Source organism: Onychostruthus taczanowskii, unplaced genomic scaffold, assembly GCF_017590055.1.
Source record: "Onychostruthus taczanowskii isolate IOZ18803 unplaced genomic scaffold, ASM1759005v1 scaffold64, whole genome shotgun sequence".
In the NCBI taxonomy this organism is placed as follows: Eukaryota; Metazoa; Chordata; class Aves; order Passeriformes; family Passeridae; genus Onychostruthus; species Onychostruthus taczanowskii.
The window spans coordinates 2,532,282-2,552,371 of NW_024504122.1; the positions used below are offsets into that span (position 1 = coordinate 2,532,282).

At 47.3% G+C, this 20,090-nt stretch overlaps 1 protein-coding gene across 3 annotated transcripts in view; it reads left to right on the forward strand.

Annotated features, from left to right (window-relative positions):
• The window catches only part of ADORA2A (adenosine A2a receptor), a 28,054-nt gene extending 12,088 nt beyond the window's left edge, over positions 1–15,966 (forward strand). For all 3 annotated transcript variants that reach the window (XM_041420404.1, XM_041420405.1, XM_041420406.1), the window contains exons 2-3: positions 1,934–2,809; positions 10,055–15,966. In XM_041420404.1, coding sequence (XP_041276338.1) covers positions 2,460–2,809; positions 10,055–11,015 — 1,311 coding nt within the window. In that variant the 5' untranslated portion in view covers positions 1,934–2,459 and the 3' untranslated portion in view covers positions 11,016–15,966. The remainder of the gene's footprint in view (positions 1–1,933; positions 2,810–10,054) is intronic.
• The last annotated feature ends 4,124 nt before the right edge of the window (positions 15,967–20,090 follow it).

Below are 20,090 nucleotides of genomic sequence, written 5' to 3' on the forward strand. Positions count from 1 at the left end.
TTATATTCATTCTAATCTTCTTCCCTGGAAGCTGGGCTGGAGGGTGAGGTTTCAGTATTGCTGCTTTGAAACAAACCTGTTGGGATTTGTAATGGACAAGCAGATCCTTTCAGGGGCATATCACTGACATCCCTGAAATCCAAGAAAGTAAAAGCCATCTTTAGGAAGCCACTGAAAAACTGAAGGTTTTGCTGTAGGAGCAGAGAAAATATAGAGACTTCTTGGGGTTTTTCTTGTTTAAAAAAGATTAAATGGATGATCTTTATCTTCCTCTTAGTAGCTAGATCACACACTGATCTCTTCTGTTGATTTCTTCTGCTAAAACCAAACAAAACACAGAAACAAGATAGCTAAAGGTAGAGAAAAGCAAGGGTTTTGAAGCATGTCCAAACCACCAAGAATCATTCACTTTCCTTTCAAATGCAGCATTAGCAATAGAGCTCTAAATCAATGAAAGGTCTAAAATTAGATTATATTCCTGAGATCAGATGTGAATCACAAGTTAATCATATTTTCTTTTATTATCACTGTCTTTACCCTTTTATTTTACCCTGAGAAATTAGGTTTCTGACTTGAAAACAGAATGAACTGTGAAGGCATCGAACCCTGATGGGTGAGACCACACCACATCTCCTGTGGATGGGTCTTGTGTTTTGAAGGTTCATGTTGCATCCAAAACTGAGCTGGGTGATTTATCAGTTAGTGCTGTGTTTCTCTCTCTCCTAACCCTCTGATGTATCAAGCTGTTTCTTAAATTAATGAGAAAATATTATTGCTAAAGCTTGCTAAATAAGGCTTGCAACCCACTCTGGAAGTGACAGGCGAGGACAGCAAGCAATTATCTCTTGACTGTGGCACAAAGCTCAGGGAATTGTGTTCTCCCTTCTGTATTTTTAGCTGAAACTGTGGTGAAATGCACCCATATCTGAAGCAGAGGTACGAGGTGACCTGCAAGGGTGTGCAGGTGATGTGTATCTGCTCGTATGAAATGCAGCTGCAGGATTGTTTCCTCACAAGCAGCACCAGCCTTAGTCCCAGGCTGTGTGCAGGACACTGCAGGAGCTCAGTGCAGCCCTGAGCCATGGCACTGGCACTCTGCCTCTGTGTGTATTTCTGGGAGAGATGTGTTTTGGTGGGCCTGGTTCTGGCTGCTTGTCGGTGAAGGATGATGCTGTCCTGGATGCAACAAACACTATGGACAGTGCAGCTATAATGAAAAAATGGTTTGCTTACAGGATTCAGATTTACCTGAACAAAAACAAGGGAGTTGCAGGAGGAGAGCCTGCAGAGACCCTTGCAAAGAGTGTGCGTGGTCAGCAGGAGTCCTCAAAGATGTCCCTGTCTGAGCACCTTGAACACTTCTCCCTGCCATGGATCTTGGTCCATGGATACCTGGAGGCCAGACAGGTGTGGCCACAGAGGGGTGACCACACATGCCAGCAGTGTGCTGCCCTGTGAACGGGGGCTCCTGTCCTTGCAGAGCAGGGTACTGGTGCAGCAGTTTTGTGGCAGAGCACGTGATGGCCCAAACCCGGTGTTTGCCATCAGAGGGAGACAGGTGTGTGTGAAAGGCTCCTCCACCTTTCCTCTGTGCAGCCTCAGCACTTGCCAGGACATAATTAGTGGGGCTCTCGTGTTTCAGGGCGGGCTGTGGAGCAGCTGCTGAAGTGCCAGCTCAGTTGGTAGCCTTGAAAACAAAACGTCCCTTGTTTCTCATCACCACTGTGAAACGCTGCCTTCCTGAACTTGGGTTTGGCCCTGCAGCTTTCAGGATAGACAAAATGTGAGAATTTTGCCAATAATGTATTCTTCTAGGTCTGTGTAATATCCGTTATCAATTTAATGTGCCGCTTTAATGAGATTTTGCTTTCTCCATCTCCTCTGTAGAGCTGATTACTTAGTGTATGTGGTTGGTGTTTTCTTTTCTTTTTAGAGGAAACTGCAAGTGAAGAAGTTTAATGTTTGCTTCAGCTGAAGAGAATATTTCCCAAGTCCTGGTGGGAAAAGGTGAAAAAGAGGACCAGAGGATGTTGCTATGATATGGAGATGACAGGAAGCCATGACTAGAAGGGGGATTGTCAACAGGAAACAAAGCACCGCAGCCAATGTGGCACTGCTGTACAGTACAGCTGCTGTGCTGCGCTGCCTGCTGGACTCTGAGGCCTGGGGAGCACTGTCAGTCCCCAAGAGAGATCCTCCTGTCTCTTTATCTGCTGGAGTCTGAGTTATTCTGCACCTGGTTAATCCACTTTGCTGGAGCTGGCAAACCCTGGGCTTTTTTTCTTGACACCATCTACTGTAAAGTCCTTGAACAGCTATGGGGAGAAGAATGTGTGTGTGAGCAGCCTTCCCAGGCTGGCAGCCGAGCCCTCCATGGAGCCCAGGCAGCTTTGAGGGGTCCTGGCTGTTCAGTGCTCTGCAGATATGAACGCTGAGCTTTGGGCCTGGTTGTTCTCACCATGCTAGTACATGGGAAGGACGACTTCCTCTCAGACATAGCCTACATCATCCTGGAGCTGATCATCGCCGTGCTGGCCATCCTGGGCAACATCCTGGTCTGCTGGGCCGTCTATCTGAACAGCAACCTGCAGAACGTCACCAACTATTTTGTGGTGTCCCTGGCCGCTGCTGACATTGCCGTGGGGGTGCTGGCAATCCCCTTTGCCATCACCATCAGCACTGGCTTCTGTGCCTTCTTCTATGGCTGCCTTTTCATTGCCTGCTTTGTCCTGGTCTTGACTCAGAGCTCCATCTTCAGCCTCCTTGCTATCGCCATCGACAGAATCATTGCCATCCGAATACCCCTCAGGTAAGCACGGGCTGGGCTGGGCTGGTGAGGGCCCAACATCCCTAAAAACCACAGGTCTGGAGATGAATCAAGGAAGGAAAAGTTAAATGAGGATTGATGCTTTCTCTCATGTGTTTTGAAAGCAGCTTTTCTAGGTCCTAAAGTCCGTCTTGGCTGGTGGACTTTCCGGTTGCTTCCTTTTCCTGTGCTTCTCCGTTCTACTGTGGTGGGTGTCCATGGCATCACACAACTGCTGCCTGGGAGCTGCCACTCCATACCTAGGCAAACTGTGCCCTGGGCTGCAGCCAGTGCCACCAGAAGGATGGTGGAGGGCAGAAAAGGAGTGAGATCAGCTTGTCCCCCTCCCGTGGGGAGGAGGGGGGCTCTGCCTGAAGCTGGAGCAGCAGGGGGGAAGGGAGGTGGGGTTTTCTCTCAGGGGTCTCTTAAATGTGAAGGGAGAGGAAGCAGCAGGCTGCCAAGAAATGGGCCTTAGCAGGATTTGGACTAGGTCAGGCTACCTCTGGAACCACAGCATAGGTTGGGTCGAGGTGGAGGCTTGTCCTAGCCCACACCTGCAGATGGGGATTTTGTGGTCTCTGCAGCTTGAAGAAAGAAAAGGACATTTTAATGACTAAGACTGGCTGCTACTTGGTGTGGGACCAGGGAGGCTGACATGGGAGAAGGGGAAGTTCTGTCACACACACAGGGGCTGCTGCTCAGTTCAGTTTGGCAGGAGCACATGGCTGTGATGGGCTCTGTGTGCCCGTGGGCATGAGGCAGGGCCGCGTTGCTGCCACTGCTCCGAGGCACTCGCTGAGCTCCAGAGATGGAGAGGAAGCCCCTGCAGAGGCTGCTGCAGGAGAGCTGTAGGAGTCTCCTTCCTTCCTGTCTTGTCCTTACAAGGATGCAGCACCCTCTCAGGAAAGGAGAGACCGCCTTCGTCTCCTGAACAACCAACGTGGCTGCAAAAGTGGAACCGATTTCTGACTTTTGTGCTCTTGAGTTTGAGTTTTTGGACATCCTCACTCTTCTTGAGCTTAAATCACTTTTGCTGATCTGTACAATTTAGTTCTGTCTCTTCTGAGTACTTTGGTCATGCAGCGCTTATGTCAATTAACACAAACCTCCTGTTCAAAACTCGAATGGGAGCCCTGGAGAGCGGAAATTGCCTTTCCATGTGGACCAGTGCAGCCAAGTCTTTCCTGAAGCCTCGCCTCAGCAAGTTTGTGCTGCTATAACATTGCCTTTAATGGGTCGTTGCCAAACCCTGTTGGTCATACCTGTTACAGCCTCTAGTTTTGATGTAGATGTAAGGAATAACTGTTCCATTCCATTGCAGAGAAAACTCTGTTGATAATAGTTACCTACAATCTGGCCTGTCTCCACTTTTCTACAGTTCTGCTATAGATTATTTCAGTTTATAAATCAAAATAATGATAAATGGTACAAGGAAATATGTTGAGTAGCCCCTGGGAGCTGCCTCTGCAATGGTTTTGAGAAGGGCTGATGTCTTGATTTCATCTCTCACAAGGTAACTCTGAGGATGTCTGCTGACAGTTTAAGCACTCTTATTGCTAGAGGATGACTTGCCAGGAAAGGGATTTAAAAAAATCTGGATTTCTGCCCACGTTTTGGGCTATCACTGTAACTATATTGTCTTGAAAATGTAATTTCCTGGAGCGGCCAAGGTAAAGAGTCTTTTCAAAAAACCAGAGTACATTAGTGCTGGGCATGACACCGGTTTCACTATCTTGTTTTGGAAAAAACAGAGCACACCCTCTTCCGCCCCAGGAACAGAGGGACTGATTGGATGTAGAAACCCACAGGTAAATCCATGGGTTTCTCCTCCTCTCTGTCCTCTGCTGGTTTGTCCTTTCACAGCAGCAGTGATGTACTTGTCAATTGTGTTTCCCCTTTAGAATTTATGGATGAATAAGCATTTATAGCCTCAGACATGCTGAGAAAGTGAAAGCTGATTTTCTGAAGAGGGAAATGTGGTATAATTTCGATTGCCCACATCCTCACATTTTTTATTTTTCTAATAGCTGTTTGTCTCAAAAATGGGTCAAACAATTTGAAGGAAAGTTCTACCACTAACAGTGTGTTGTTTTCACCTCATTCTTTAATATCTGTGAAGGCCCCTTCTCCTCCTCACAGAACATGAAAAGTACCAGCAGGTATTCCTAATACTCATTAGCTGAGTCATTAATAAACCAGACTCCCTTTAGTCTAGGGGAACCAAAAAGGGCCAAACTTGTGCTTTGTTCTTCTCTTTCTCTTTAAATAGTTCATGTCTGATTTGTCCTAATGAAGATAACTCCATATGTGGATGTGTATTCCCCCAGAAATAAACTGTCAGTATTAAGAAAGCAGAATAGTGGGTTTTCTGATACTACTTTGTTTTGGATCCCTCAGTACATTATTAGTTACCTTTGAAATTATTTTCTGTGGAGAAGATACCCTCCTCCAAAAAACTGCAATGAAAATAGATATTTATAGGTGAAATTTTAAAATGGATCATTTGAGAATATCTTATGTGTTCTGCTTTTGGATAATTTTCCACAAGTTCTCAAGCACTTTGCTGAATTCTGCCAAGTTTTATACAAATGTAACGCTCTGCAAGTGGCAGTAAGGCACTGCCAGGGAGCCCGAGCCATTGTTCAGTCTAGGACAAAATGAGGTCTCTCACATGGCAGGTACCTGAAAACCTGCACTGGCTAATATCAAACCCCCAGGTGCTCTGAACAAGACTGGCTGTGAGTGTGAGCCCCAGGATGAAGCCCTGGGCCAGGAACAATTGCTGCTTTCCAGGCTCCGTGGTGCCAGCGCGGGCTCCGTGGGCAGTGCGCCAGCCACGTGCTCCTGTGCAGGCATTTGTGTAAAGATATTCCCAGGGAAGGACAGGTAGCTCCAACAAACTGGAAAGTGAGGGAACACTTTCCTTCCTGCAGCCAAACAGAAACGTTTGCTGAGGTTACTGAGGTTGCTTCTTGCTCTCTGTGCTGGATTCAGGCATGAAACACGTAGGTCATGCAGTGCCAGCTGCAGCCGTTCCTCCACTCAAAGCTGCTTTTGCTGCTGCAATGCTTCTCTGGGGAAACATGGTTGAGGTGCAGCTCCCTGATGTTTGGAGCTTTGGGACTGACTTGTCCCACGTGGTGGTAATTTAAACTGCAGTTCTGAGGTGGCATTGGGATGTTTTTCTGCCAGAGGACATGAAGAACTGGCTTCTCAAAGTCTAGGAAGAATAGGGGAGATGAACACCAACCCTGAATAAAGTATGTGCAAGGGACCTTTGTCCTGAGAACAGCCTGTTTCAGTACTTGCTTTAATTCCCTAGGATTCCTTTCTGAAATGCTCATATGTGAGCATCTAAACCAGTGAATCAGAGTTTTAATGTTTTATTGCCACTTTGAGTCCTATGTGGACTTATTTCTTTCCCTGCTCACCATAAACCTTTTGACTTAATGGCAGGCATTTCCTACATATGCTCATATGTTAAATAGATTTAGGGCAGGTTCAACCTAATGTGAGAACAGACTAATTCCCCTCCTTCTTTTAAATGGGCACAGCTTGAAAGCAGTGCCTTCATGGCCTGCACAGAACTTGATGTTACCAAGGTTTTATTCAGGAAGCTGATCATGTCACGCACAGAACTGTGTCTGCCCATCATTCCTGCTTCTGCTGTTTAGAGCAGATAATGCTGGGCACCTGTGCCCACCTGTGGGACCCCATCTCCCCCATCTCCAGAGCATGGATAACCACCAGGATCAGTTGGTACCTGGCAATAGAGGAGGAATGTTCCAGACTGAGGGGTTTGGGAAAGGTTGTTTAGTTGGTACATGTGAAGGTCTCAGTTTGATTTCTTGCCCTGTCACAGATTTCCTGGATGATCTGGGATTGCCAGGGTCTCTCATTTCCACATACATGTAATAGGGATTGAATATCCTGCTTGGTCCTGTGCCTGATGGCTGCAGCTGCCTGAGGTGTGGGCTGCTGGGTGGATGTGCTTGGTGAGCAGTGTTTTGTAGTGATTTGTTAAACAGCTTTGAGCAGTGCTGGAATTCAGATCAAAGCCCTCAGCTGAGCACTATGGGTGATGCAGTGTCTGAAAAATGCTCCACACCTGACAGAGGATGTGCAGTGCTGTCCACCAAAGGAGGGTTTGGAAGACAAGCAGCACGATGGCTGGACACTGTGATGGTGAGTTAGGCCAGCTGCATATCACTCAATGTATTGAAAGATTTAAACTTCTCCCTGAAGACACTCGGGACAGACTACCAGCTGTGTCTCCCACCCAGTCTCAGAGACTGTAGGCAGGATTCTTTGTCTTCATGGCACAGAACTTAGTCCAAGGACCCAGAAGTGGCACAGCCAGGTTGCTCTAGGCAGCCCAGAGGAGCTGTACGTTCACCAAGGGCAGCTGTTCTCCTCCTCCATTTTGCCAGCTGGGTGGCTGGGAGAGCAGCAGGGCAGATGAAACTATTTTGGGGATAACTTTCACATTTTCATGTGTTTGCAAAAGTTGGGTTTGCTTTTTAGAGGAGACATGTGACTCTATCCCCACCACGAGCATCCCTGTGCTCTGCACTCACATCCTTTGTGTCTGGAATTTCACAAGCAGAAGTGGTTGTTTATGTAGCAAGTGTGTTATTTCCAGGAAGCAGAACTGCTGCTGCACAGGCAATCCAGTGCTGTCTGCACACATCAGATCTGCTGCAAAGTCACCTGCCAGCTATGCAGACCATGGGCTGCAGGTGTGACCAGCCCCTTTCAGCCCCTTTGTGTCTCCTGCATGGTGCCAACAACTTCCAGGGCAGGAGATGTGTCTGAGAAGCCCTGAAGTTACCCTGTAGAGCTCTAAAGCACTGAGGGTCTGGAGAGTGGCTCTGGCCTGGCTGCTGTGAGCCTGGAAAGATACTGAGACAAAGTACAAAAAGATCTACACAAAGTCTTCAGTGACATCTCCAAGAGGATGAGAGGAAAGAGTCCAGGAAAGCCCATCTGGACTATAGTGCTACCTCAGCCAAGTCAGTCAGAGGTGCCTCATGTGGAGCCTAGAAATTAAGCTCTCCTAAACAAATGTACACTTCTCAGTGGGTACCTGGCCAGCACAAGGCCATTGGCTTTGTCACCAGATGCTGTGAGCTTTCTGTCCCGACCCTGGGAGATACTGAGCAAGGTGTTATGGACATGCACTCCAGCACAATGCTCTGCTGGGCAGCTGCTTGGGTTCAGTGCTGTTCTTGTAAAGCTCCTTGCATGGGAATCCCCAAAGGACAAGAGGGAGGGGGAAGTGTGGCGGGGTGTTTGTCTGGAGCAGTAGTGAATGTATTTTTAGTGGAAGGGAAGGGACATCTCTAGTCGTGGGATAACAGCTGCACAATTTCAAAATTCCTCTGACAAGATGTAGCTAATTCCAGGGCTGCGGGGTTTTGATGGTTGTGGGATGTTTTTTGGGATTTTTTTTGTTGTTGTTGGGTTGTTTTGTCGGGTTTTTTTTTGTTGTTGTTGTTGTTTTTGTTTGTTTTCTTTTGTTGTTTTTGTTGTATTTTCAAGCTTCAAGGGCCTCCAGCCACTCTCTTGCTCCCTGAGTGTACATTTCAAAGCACAGATGCTGTTTTGATGTGTTGATGAGGTCTGAATGGAGCAGCTCTCTGCTACCATTTATGCCGTGCCCTTTACATCCTTTAAGCACTGGGCAGGATCCACTAATTGCTGGAAAAAACCTTTTTCTCCCTCAGAATCAGCTGAATTCCTTCCTCATTTGTGGAATGGCAATTTAGGTGTGTTTTTCATGCTGGGAATTGTGTGCTTGGCTCCCTTATCCACTTAGTCTTTTCTGGTTTGGAATGCAACTGAGAAAGGGAAATTCAAGCCTGATGGGTCTTGCTTTTTCCAAGGGCCATTGTCAGGGATTTAAAGCATGTGCAGGATCTCCATTCTTTGCTGTGCAAGCGCGGCCACTCTTCTCCCCTGTCTTGAACTTGTGTTGGGATAGGAGCATGAACCTGTGGGAGTAATTATTTCACTGGGAGATGGAAAGATTTCTGTGGCTTGTTGTATTATTTCTTGTAATGTTTGTTTTTGGAGAGAATTCTGGGGACAGAGAAGGAGCACTGGGTAAACACTGGGAGCCCAGCACTACTGTCCGGTCAAACACAGTGTGGGACCCACGCTGCACAATGTGGGAATCCAGCCATCTACTTTCCATGCTGAGCATTACCCAGGGAAGGAAATTGCATTGAAATGTTAAACTGCTGCCCTAATTTACATTTTCAGAGGGGGAACTGGTGGAGTCAGCTCAGGACTCGCAGTAACCTGTGAGGCCCTGGAAACTGGCTGATATTTAGAACAAATCAAGGTCTCTGCTGCACTGTCAGATTCTTACCATGGTGCTCATTGTTTCTTTCAATAGACCTTGGAAGGTTTACTAAGAACACTGGCTTCAGCCAGGCATCAATACCCCACCACTGAGGTCCCTTTGGTGTGTGCAGTGCAGGCCATGGCACACCTGTAGTCAGAGAATTGTCCCCAGCTTAATTCCTCTTTTCTGAGAAAGACATGGGGTCGATTCAGCTGAGCTGGTGAGGAACACTGCTGACCTCCTCAGTTATTTCAAGAAGGTTGGTGGTGCTGGTCTTCCTGAAAGTGCCATTGAGGAGCAGAGTGAGGTGCCATGCAGGCAATGCCAACCTGGCTGCTGCAACTGAGCCAGTAGGGTTTCCCTGGAGCACACCGGAATGTGGATGCATTCCACATCGGAATGGCTGGTGGCACTGTGCCTCCAGGCTCTTTTGTGCTATTTGGTTTACAGATCTACTGCAAGACAGACCTAACAATTCCATGCTAAAAGGCTGCTCCTTTGTCAGGAAGGAGATGCTCCCTTAGCCTTCGGCGAGAGACCCACAGTGGTCTTCATCACAAGGGTCAGAGCAGTCGTGGTTATCCACGAGGCTGCAAGATCCATGTGCACACCCAAGTGGACTGGTGGAGTGAAGGAGCACAGATGAAAACTGAATTAATTTCCCTGCTTTTCTGCCAACTATTCACTGCTTAAAGGAAAGGGGAGGGAAGTAGGTGGCAGACAGTGTCACCATGTCCTTGGTGTGCTGCATGGGTTCTGCACATCAGAGCAAAGGCTCCTCTGATGAAGCAGGTGCTTTTCTCACTGTTTTCTGGAACATGGGGCCATTGTGAGGTTGTGCGGGTGTCAGCAGCTTGTTGAATGACACTGATACAGCTCCCATCTCCTCTGCTTTACAGGTACAATGGCTTGGTGACTGGCTCTCGAGCCAAAGGCATCATTGCCATCTGCTGGGTGTTGTCCTTCATCATCGGCCTGACCCCAATGCTGGGGTGGCACAAGCATGCCCAGATCAAACAGCTGGGTTCCAACTGGTCCTCTCCCATCAACTGCAGCAACAGCATGGTGGCTTGTCTCTTCGAGGCCGTGGTCACCATGGAGTACATGGTCTACTACAACTTCTTTGCCTGTGTGCTCCTGCCCCTCCTGCTCATGTTTGGTATCTACTTGAAAATCTTCATGGCAGCCCGGCGCCAGCTCAAGCAGATGGAGAACAAGATGGTACACGGGGAACGTTCCCGCTCCACGTTGCAGAAGGAAGTCCATGCAGCCAAGTCTTTAGCCATCATTGTCGGGCTGTTTGCAGTCTGCTGGCTTCCACTTCACATCATCAACTGCTTCACCCTTTTTTGCCCAGATTGCGCCCACGCTCCCCTCTGGCTGATGTATCTGGCCATTATCCTGTCTCACGCTAACTCGGTTGTAAACCCCCTAATTTATGCCTACCGCATCAGGGAGTTCCGATACACCTTCCGTAAAATCATCAGCCAGCACATCCTGGGCCGGAAGGAGCCGTTCAAGGCGGGAGCAGCCAGCTCCAGGACTTCCACCCACGGTGGGGACACGGAGAACGCCAGCATACGGATCAGTGAGTATGCACTAGAGGTATACACCAACGGAGAGATCCACAGGGATCCCGAAAAGCAGGACTTAAACAAGTGCAAAGCTGCCTTGGAATGGCACCATAATGGAAATGCTCTGGACTTGGAGACAAATGGGCATCTCCCACATTCCTGCAAAAATGGGATTCTCTCAGATGCAAGCCTGAACAGGGAGCTTCACAGTGAAGAGCTAATTGATGCCCAGGTGTCTTACTCAGATCTGGAAAGAGCAGCCTTTGCTGCAGCTGATGTTTCCTGATGAGACTTTCGAAGTTTTCCTGGTAGAATTTTTTTTTTTCCATTGGTGACCTCTGCCATGGCAGAAAGGGAGGTTGGGGGGCGGGGGGAGAGCAGTGTATTCAGATCGCTGTGGAGAAAGGGGTCCATATCCAGGACTATTGGATGATCCAAATACCAGACTGGAGAAAAGCCAAGAGACCACAGAAGTGGACTAAGGAAGGAGGGACACGTTACCATCAATGACCTGTCACCTAGAGCAGTGCCAAGGTCGAGGATGGCATTCCAAGTTCAGCACTGGGAGACTGCTGATGCAGGGATTTCGGGACATTCTGCTGTACTGTGCCTGTGGTTGAGTGTTGGTTTCACTGTCTTTACCAATGGAAATAGAAGTGTGGCTGGAAGTATTCCCTGAATAACAAAGAGCAACTGGGAAGGGCCTCTGAGTACTGTGGCCCTGCAACAAGCAGAACAGGGGATAGCAAAATCTATTGTCAGGAAGGATGCCAGAAGCTGCTTGGAGAGGGAAGGAATTTACCTGATGGGAACTCTGGACACTTTCAACCATGGAACTTTGTCTTTCAGTTTGTGTTCTTAAAGCTTATACTGCAACAGGTTGCTCAAATGGTTTTTTTCCACATGATAAGGTTGCTTTATGTTAACTTATAAAAGATGGGCAAGAGCTCATGTCTGTTCCCTGAGTGCTCAGTGTTCCAGATGCACATGACAAATGTAACCTCTCAGCACTCCACTTTGTCCAACAAATCACCAAAGCTGAGCCTTGCCAAGGATTTCCCTCGGCAAAAGGGCTGTTAGGAGGACGTGGTGCTGCGGGCTGTGTCCTCAGGGCAGGGCTGTGAAGGGCTGTGGGTGTGGGCTCTTTGGAGGCTGGTGGCACCTTCTGCTGTCCCGCTGCCTCTGTGCTTCTCCTTCTGAGTTCCTAGAATGCAAATTCTTTCCATGGCCCCAGATGTGTGTGAGGGGAGGTAATATTCCATATTTCAGTCATCTTCATCCTCACTCAACAGGCTGAGGGACTTTTTTTTACTTCTTTCTTGGGATAGAGAGCAGTCCACACACACACCTTGACCTAATTTTAGAATTCCAATGAGCTCTATTTAAAGACCCTTTTCTCCTGTGATTTCAGTTTTTTCCTGTGAAGCCTGATGTGTCACTGTGGTGCAGAGGCCAACAGAGGCAGCTCTGGGCTCTGTCTGGCTAGAAGATGCTCCTGCTCTGAGAAGCTCTGAGAAGGTGTCAATGATATTGGAACTCAGCTTAGAAACTGCAGTTTCTACTTTCTATAGAAGAGAAAAGGCAAATTTGTGCTGCAGCAAGAGTGTACACATTGCTGTGGTTTGTTGCAAGAGGTGTTTCACTGCAGTTTGGTAATTTTCTGGAAGAAAAATTAAGGAAGTCCGGCAGCTCAAGGACAGCAGAAAACCACATCAGCTTGAATTCTACCTGAAGATTGTCTGGGTTGTGCTTTTCAGACAAATAATCCATGTCCAGTGCTACCAGCCTTCTGGAGAGACAGGCAGTGGTGGTCCTACTGGGAAGTGAAAAGTTTGGTAATTCCAGGAATCTGAAGCTTATTCCCTAGCTGAAAACATCAGAAATAGCCTCCCTCAATCTGGTTCCTCCTTGTGTCTGTCCATTAACATTTCAGAAGCCAAGGGGGCTTTTCATACTTGAGGAAGAGCAGGTTAGGTCTGTGTGTTCTTATTCCATGTTTATTTTATATATTATGAACTATTAAAATGAAAAATCAGTTTTATTTTGAGGAGAATTCTCTTTTTGCCAGTTTCCCTACACGCATGTGGGGAGAAGTTTGTGATGCTGAATGTGTTTGAGTATGTAGCTGCTCCGGGCTAGCGCAAAGCTTGCTGTGAGATGGATAAAAAGATGTGGCTGCCCCCACAGTCCTTAGCAGAAAGACAGGCCAGTTTGTAAAACAATATAGACTTTGTGGTTTAGTTGAACTGCTGCTTTCTTGGCAGGGCTCTTCCCCATGGTCTGATGTCAGAGGAGAGGATTATCACTCCAGCAGCATGAAGGAACTCTGAGCCATTTCCCTGTGACTGATGTCATAGGTAGCTCCTCTGTAGGGTAACTTGGGATCTCGTTACTCTTGGTCATTCTTGATGGAATATTTCTGTAGCTTATTTGTGTGATGGCTTCTCTGACCTCCTGTAACAGCAGCAGAAGAACTCAGGAAAATGGGGGGCTGTTCTCTTCAGGCCTCAGCTGGGAGCTGAAATGTTTCTAAGAATAACACAAGATTACATCCGGCACTCATGTCAATAACAATTAGGTCCACAAAGACCCAGAGCAGGGAAGGAAGTGTGGGAAAATACCAGCATTGCTCATGGGCTGGAGCACACACGAGTGCAGAAGTGTTGCCTGTTGAGCTTTAGCTGCCATTGGTAAAGGGATGGTTTGCACTGCATCGGATCAGACTTTCAACAGTTGGTGTGGATTGGATTTCTATATTTCTTGAGCATCTCCACACCTACTTGTGGCAGTTTCTTGCTTGGTTGCCCCAATAATCAGGTTGATCTATGTTGATGGACAAACTTAGGATTGCTTTGCTTTCCAGATTGCTCTGGAAAACTTTCCTGCCCAACCAGATCACCATGTGAGCTTAGTGACTTTCCACATGTCTTGAATTTAGCTTTTGTGCTGCTGCTTGAGCTGCCCCCAAGTGTATCCAGTCCTTTTCATTATTAGTGATCAAGACTTGAAGTGAAAAGGGTGTGTGAAGAGGGTGGGCTGTGTGCAGGGGACAGGGCAGGGTATGGAGAGCGTGGTTTGTGGAGCTGTCTGCAGTCACAGCAAGGAAGGGATGGCAGCTGCACCACAGGCTAGGCCTGCTGGCAAACACATGGTGACTGAGATCGACCCTCAGAGGATGTTTCTGAAGCTGTTGTTGGGGAGAGCAGGAGCCTTTTGATCAGAATTTTGGACTTCATATTTCTTGTTTCCTAGGGATCATAATTTCAGGACTTCCTGCTTTTTGATTTGCTCTTCAAAAAAAAAATAATAGGTCCCATCAATGAAGTGTGCTCTTTCCTTCTCCTGGCAGCTCTCCACTCTTGGGAGAAGTACCTGCCTTCCAAACTTCCTAGGACCACTCATATCCCCACTTTCTTCCAGCTGCAGAACGTTTAGCTGATCCAGCTGTTCCGGATAAACAAAGATGGTGCTAAGACATAAGGAAGAATGAGGTGACTATCAGGAGAGGCTGGAGAAGACCTTCCTGGGAATCCCAGGTGCAGTGGGTCCAGAGAGTAGGAGCTGGGGTCAGCAGAGGCTGATTTAATTGAACAATAACTTCTTGCTAAAAAAGTCTGAAGATACATAGAGAGTTGTGGTGCCTCATTTGGTGTGAGGGCATTCCATGAATTTCACCATTCCCTGAAGACTCTTAGGCTCCAGAGTTTATTTGCTTTATAAAAGTTTTGGAGAAAAGAACGTTTGATCAGTTGCCAGGAGCAATTTTACCAAGAGTTCTCGGGGCTCTCTCCTCAATAGGGCACTGCTTTTTGTGTGTGCAAATAAATGCACTTACAGCTGTATCCTGCAGATCCCATTTGGATCAGTGATATTTCAAAGCTCTGTGCAAGTTTGAACTGCAGCTCTTGAACCAAGAAGCAATTTGGCATGGTGGGACAGCTGGGAATACTGGAGACAGAAGGGGTTTCTCACTGGTCCCAGGTGGTGCTAGGGTGCAGGTGGACTTGGAGTGACATAGAATAGTCTGAGCCTTTGATCATTTTTTGAAGATGCCTCAGGGGTTGCTGGTGGAAATAGAGAAGTCTCTATGGTGTGGGAGACTGGAGGGTCAGGATGGACAGGAATTCTTGGTAGTGAAGGAGCATTTGTAGAATAGGTGTTTGGGAGGATTTCAGGGGAGCAGGAATGTGCTGGGAGGTGCTGTGGGGTGTAGAAATTATGCTGGCTTGAGACCAAGGTGGGACTTGCTGGGGAAGGACTCTGGAAGGGATGCAGAGCCTTATAGCTCTCCTGGGGTCACTGCAAGGATCAGCCCTTCTTGGGGTGTGCACAGGGTTGATGTTGTTGGGTTGACTCTATATTGACTGAGGCAGGGATGGTTCTTATGGATTATGTTCTTTCCAGATACATTGTCCCATTTCATGAGCACCTCCAGGTGTAACAAATTCCCTTCTGCTTCTTGAGCATGGACCCTACCTAAAACCAAATCCTTCCAGCCAAGTTCTGTGGAAAGACAAACAGGCTGCAGTGGTGCCACAATGCATTAAACCTGCATGCAATACTCTCTGGTGGTGTTTGCTAAGTTCAGGTGCCTAAAAGTCAGTTCTCTCCCAAATTGTTTTGGGCATCAAATTGCACTGAGTCATTTCAGCGGATTTTTTTTTCTTTCCAGCTCTGAGCTTCTGGCTGTCTTTATGGCAAAACACATAAAGAATAACAAAAATCACCAGTTCCTCATTTGCATGAGAGGTGACTAACCCTGATAGATGACAATCCCCAGACTGGGGCAATGTTGTGTGTAACTCCCCTCCTTACTTGCCTGCTGGGGCTGTTCACACAAGGATGTGTTAAAATCAAGACTGGAACCTGTTGATCTGAGAGCATCCATCTCTCCCCCCCATCTCAGGAGCTGGTGTTCCTGCCCTGTCCTGTGGAGAGGTTCTCTGTGGTCTGCAAACCAAGACACTATGAACACCCTGCTGCACATGCTGTCAGTATGAAACAATTACTCTTTTAATTTAAATGTTTTATGATATAGGTGTTGTTTTCCCTTTGTCCGTTACCATTGGGGGGGGTGGGGTGGGAAGGGAGTGGGAAAAGCTGTGCATGCAAATGTATTTAAAGTGCATTGACCAAAGGTTTTTTTGAATCTGTGAAGTTTTCATACCTGTGAAGTCATCAGACTGCTGGGCAGTGAGGAGCCGCTGGTGCTGCGGAGTCTGTCTTGGTTACATTTCTTAATAAGCATTAAAATAATAAAATATATTTGTAAAAGAGAGTGTGAGTGCCTTTGTCTCAGGAAGATCCGGCTGGCTGGATCTTGTGTGCAAGTATTTTTTTATTATGTTATTATCTTTCTCCATTGATTGATCCTTGTGGAGAACTCTCTCCCTGGTGCAGCCTGTGCTTTCACAGAAAAGATTAGCATGGACTAAAGTGAGAGACCCAAATGGACTGGAAGCCTTCTCCCATTGTGGCAGTAGAAATCCTTCACAGCTGTGTATGGAACACAAAGTAGAGCTGTTTTCACCCAAACCACTGCCCTGGCAGGACCTGAGGGTCCATAACTGCACCATGCAACAGCTTTGCCAGCTGTCACTGGGCCATCCCACCCTGCTGGCTCTCCTTCCATGTGGCCCTGCTGGTTCACCTCAGACCATCACCCTTTCAGACTTCTGCCCAGCTCTTGCCAGCCAAATTAGTCTGGCAATGGAGGCAGGACATCTAGATGCTGCTGTGGTGTTTCTCCTATCAAATCTGAGCAATGCTGAAGCAGAAGTAATTTCCAGCTTTTTCCACATGGCAGCTAATAAATGTGTGTCTAAGGAGGTGAATAGAAGTCTGTTTAGTCCAGGAGCACTTGGAATTGGGAGATTCTGAAATGAAAGTTCACCAGATAGCCACCAGCCCCTGGTCGTTCCCTCTTCTGGGTCACTTTGCAGCTGTGCTCAAGGTCTCCTCATGGGAGGCCCCAGTTTGTGGAGAGGTGCTGGCACCCTGGTGCTCTGCAACCCTGGTGCTCTGCAATCCTGGTGCTCTGCAATCCTGGTGCTCCGCAGCCAGCTGCCCAAGCTGTTCAACCAAGTGTGGAACGGAGAAGCTTTTTGATTTTCCCTCCTTTCACAAACACTGTGCGTTTTGTTCTGCAGCATCAAAGGCCAGGAGCTTCAGAACAATGGGTGTCTGCAGGAGCCCAGCGGGAACAATACTGTGCCTAAGAAAGAGAACTTGGAAGAACAGAGAGAGCTCCCAGCTTAACAGCACAATTGGCCTGATCAGAAATCTCTGCTCAGAGATCCACACCTTGGCTCAGTCCCCCTGAGCAATTAGACTCTGCAGGGCTTTTGCTGTAGACAAGAGCTGGCTGCAGCACTGAGGAGCTGCTGACATTTCTGGGTGATGAAGTAGGATGGGGCTGTGGAGGATTAGTAGGTTTTCCCTACAAATGGGAAATAATGATTCTGTCTCTAAAGAGTTTTTCACAATATTTAAAGCAGCAGAATCTTCTTTGTCACGTTTGCCCCCAAACAGGAAGACTTTGCTGCTAAGCATAATGCACACAAGTGTCTGCATGTGTTTCAAGAAGTTTCAGGTAGTTAAAAAGCTCTGAGCACCTTCTCTGAGGCCCTGTGGACCTCACAATTTACTTTCACAGGAAAGATTACTCCAGTCTTGCGTTTGACTGTGACCATGTGAGAAAAGAGATTATTTGTGTGTTCATTCATGGGAAGGAGACAGACATTTGCCTGTTCTGAGTGATCCTGAGAGGAATCCACTTCTCTGATCCCACAAATAAGCACCTCAGGTTAGATGATGTGACTCACTGCAGGTTGGAGTCTCGCTGAATAGGAAGGGGACCTGTGTTCCTCCATGACTTCCCAATCTCCTCTTCAGTGTTGCTCAGACAACAAAGAGCGGCATCTCTGGATATTGGAGGTTTCCTCAGAAATGACCCAGTGGGTGGAGTTGTTGGAGGAGTTTTGGCTGTAAGATGCAGTCATTTCTCTGCTTTGGGACTGCAGCAGTCACTGCTAAGATCCTGCAGTGTCAGGAAAGTGCTGTCTAGATCTCAGAAAATCAGAATTTCATTTCAAGAATTAGAGTCCTTGCAACACAGCAGAGAAAGCAATGTAAACCAAGTTTGGGTCTGAGAGCAGCGTGGTGATTTTTCAGCAGGTGAAAGGCAAGGAGTGGGAAAAGAACTTTCCGCCTGCAAGTTCAGAGTAAGCTGTACAAAAATGAGGTTATGTGGAGTGCAGATCCATACTGTGTGGTCCAAGACTGTTACCCTGAACTCCAAAGCAGACTATGGTTTCTGGGAGTGTTCTGCTGCAATCCAGAGAGGTGACTGCAGCTTCTGCAGATCCCAGGGAAATCTTTAAACCTGCTAGCTTGGACACTGACAGCAGTGGAGCTGCAATTGAACGGGTTTAGCCAAGGATTTACCCAGAACCTGAGGCAGCTCCCATCTTTTGTCTTTACTAGACAACAGCTCATGGTGACAATGAAGAAATCTCTGTGCGTGGCACATCTTGCTGCCTCAGCTGTTGATGAGATCATGGGGATGTTTTTTGGGCTGGTATTGGTCCAGGATATTTCTTCTAACTGGGAGTTAAGCATATCTTGGGTACTTCATGTTGCTAGAGAACTTGCAGCTGCATCATTTGGGTATTTGGCATCATCTGAGCTGTGAAAGATTGTGCCTGTTCTTTGCAATTTCCATGGATGCAGGGCTCTTGTACAGTGTGGTGATTGCATCCAGGAAAAAAAAAAAACAAAACCACCTCCTAATAAAGAGAATTGAGCTGCCTAGATCAGTTCTATGAAGAATGCAAAACAAGCCTGGGCCATCTCAGGGTAAGCTGCACTCACAGTGCCTCCTGAACCCATGTCCTGTTATTGTTAGTGTGGAACGTGAGGGTCTGGGCCAATGAAAATAAGGAAGGTGACTTGACAGACACAGATTTTATCTTTTGAGATTCGTCATGGCCTTTCTTGTGTATAATAAATAAAGTTGACTCAGGAATTGGCAAGTGCCCTATAACACACAGTCCTGGTGTTGGGACTCGGCAGAACGTTCTGCTTAGCAATGCACCCTGTTGGCTCTGTTTGCCAAGTTCCTATTTTGGAGGTGCTGAAGGGCTGAGCAGTGGCAGATGCTGAAGCCTCCTGTGGACAGGTGTGCTGGGCCCAGCCGGGCTGGGTGAAGGCTGTTTTCACTCCGTGCTCATACAAACTTTTACCACTGAGCTATAGAAAAAAGAGCCCTGCCAAGGAGAAATGCTGCTTGCAGGGCTGTGAGTCCCAGGCCCAGGTGGGCTCCCATCCTTCCACATCACTGGATAACCTGCCAGGCAGTTAAGTCGACATTGAACAATATTGCTTCCTGTGTTAATGTCTTGAGCAGCCCTGCCACACACACTGGATCCTGTGATATTAAACCATTCCATCATCCAGAGAATTTGACTGGTTTCACAGGTGACAGGAATGGTAGCTCTGAGACTTGCTGAGTGACTCCCTGACATCCTGTCTTCTCTGTTAATGTGATTGTGAGCAATCACAGGTTTCCTGATCCAGCCCTGAGATACACAAGGCTCCTTGCAGGCAACTGAAGATTGTGCTGCTGACTTGAAGCTGTTCTGTGCTGGTAACACATCCAATTGTGAAGTTATTTTGCAGATCCAAAAGACTTTGGGGAGAAGAGTGCTAATGTTTGCATTCCCAGTCCCAGAGAGGCTATTGGGGGAGAGCTGCAGTTAATTCACAAAGATTGTGACTGCTTGAAAGGCAGAGCCTCAAGCACTCAGCACAGTACAGGGGTGCTGGGCTACGTGGCACCCAGCACCTTAAAGGACAGCTGACTGCCTCTTTTCTGAGGTGCCTGCCATTTGGGAGCAGTCCAGTATTCCAAGTGTTTCCTGCCTTTCTTTATATCCATGCCAAAAGCACTAACAGAATAGGGTGGAGACAAAAAAAAAAAAAAAAAGAAACCCAAAAAACTCATACCCTCCTCAAGATCCTCCTCTAATTCCAGAAGGATCAAAATGCTAAAGGTTGCATTGGAAAAACAGAAATAGTCTTTTCTCCCACCATCGGTAACTCAATGCCACAAGTAAAGCTGGGACTCAGCTGCTTGTTCTACAGCTGTGTCCTTTCTGAAGTCATGAGAAACAGCATTTTGGTTTCCTTCCAGAGGAAATACACAATAATATCCCTAACTTGCACTGAGGCCTTCCAGTCCACTGAACTAACCCAGCTAGCATTCTTCTACAGCAAAATTAAACCCAAGATCCCCTATTCCTTATGGATTGAGCCAATGCATAAGAATCAAGTCTTTTGATCAGAAACACTTCTAGCTTGC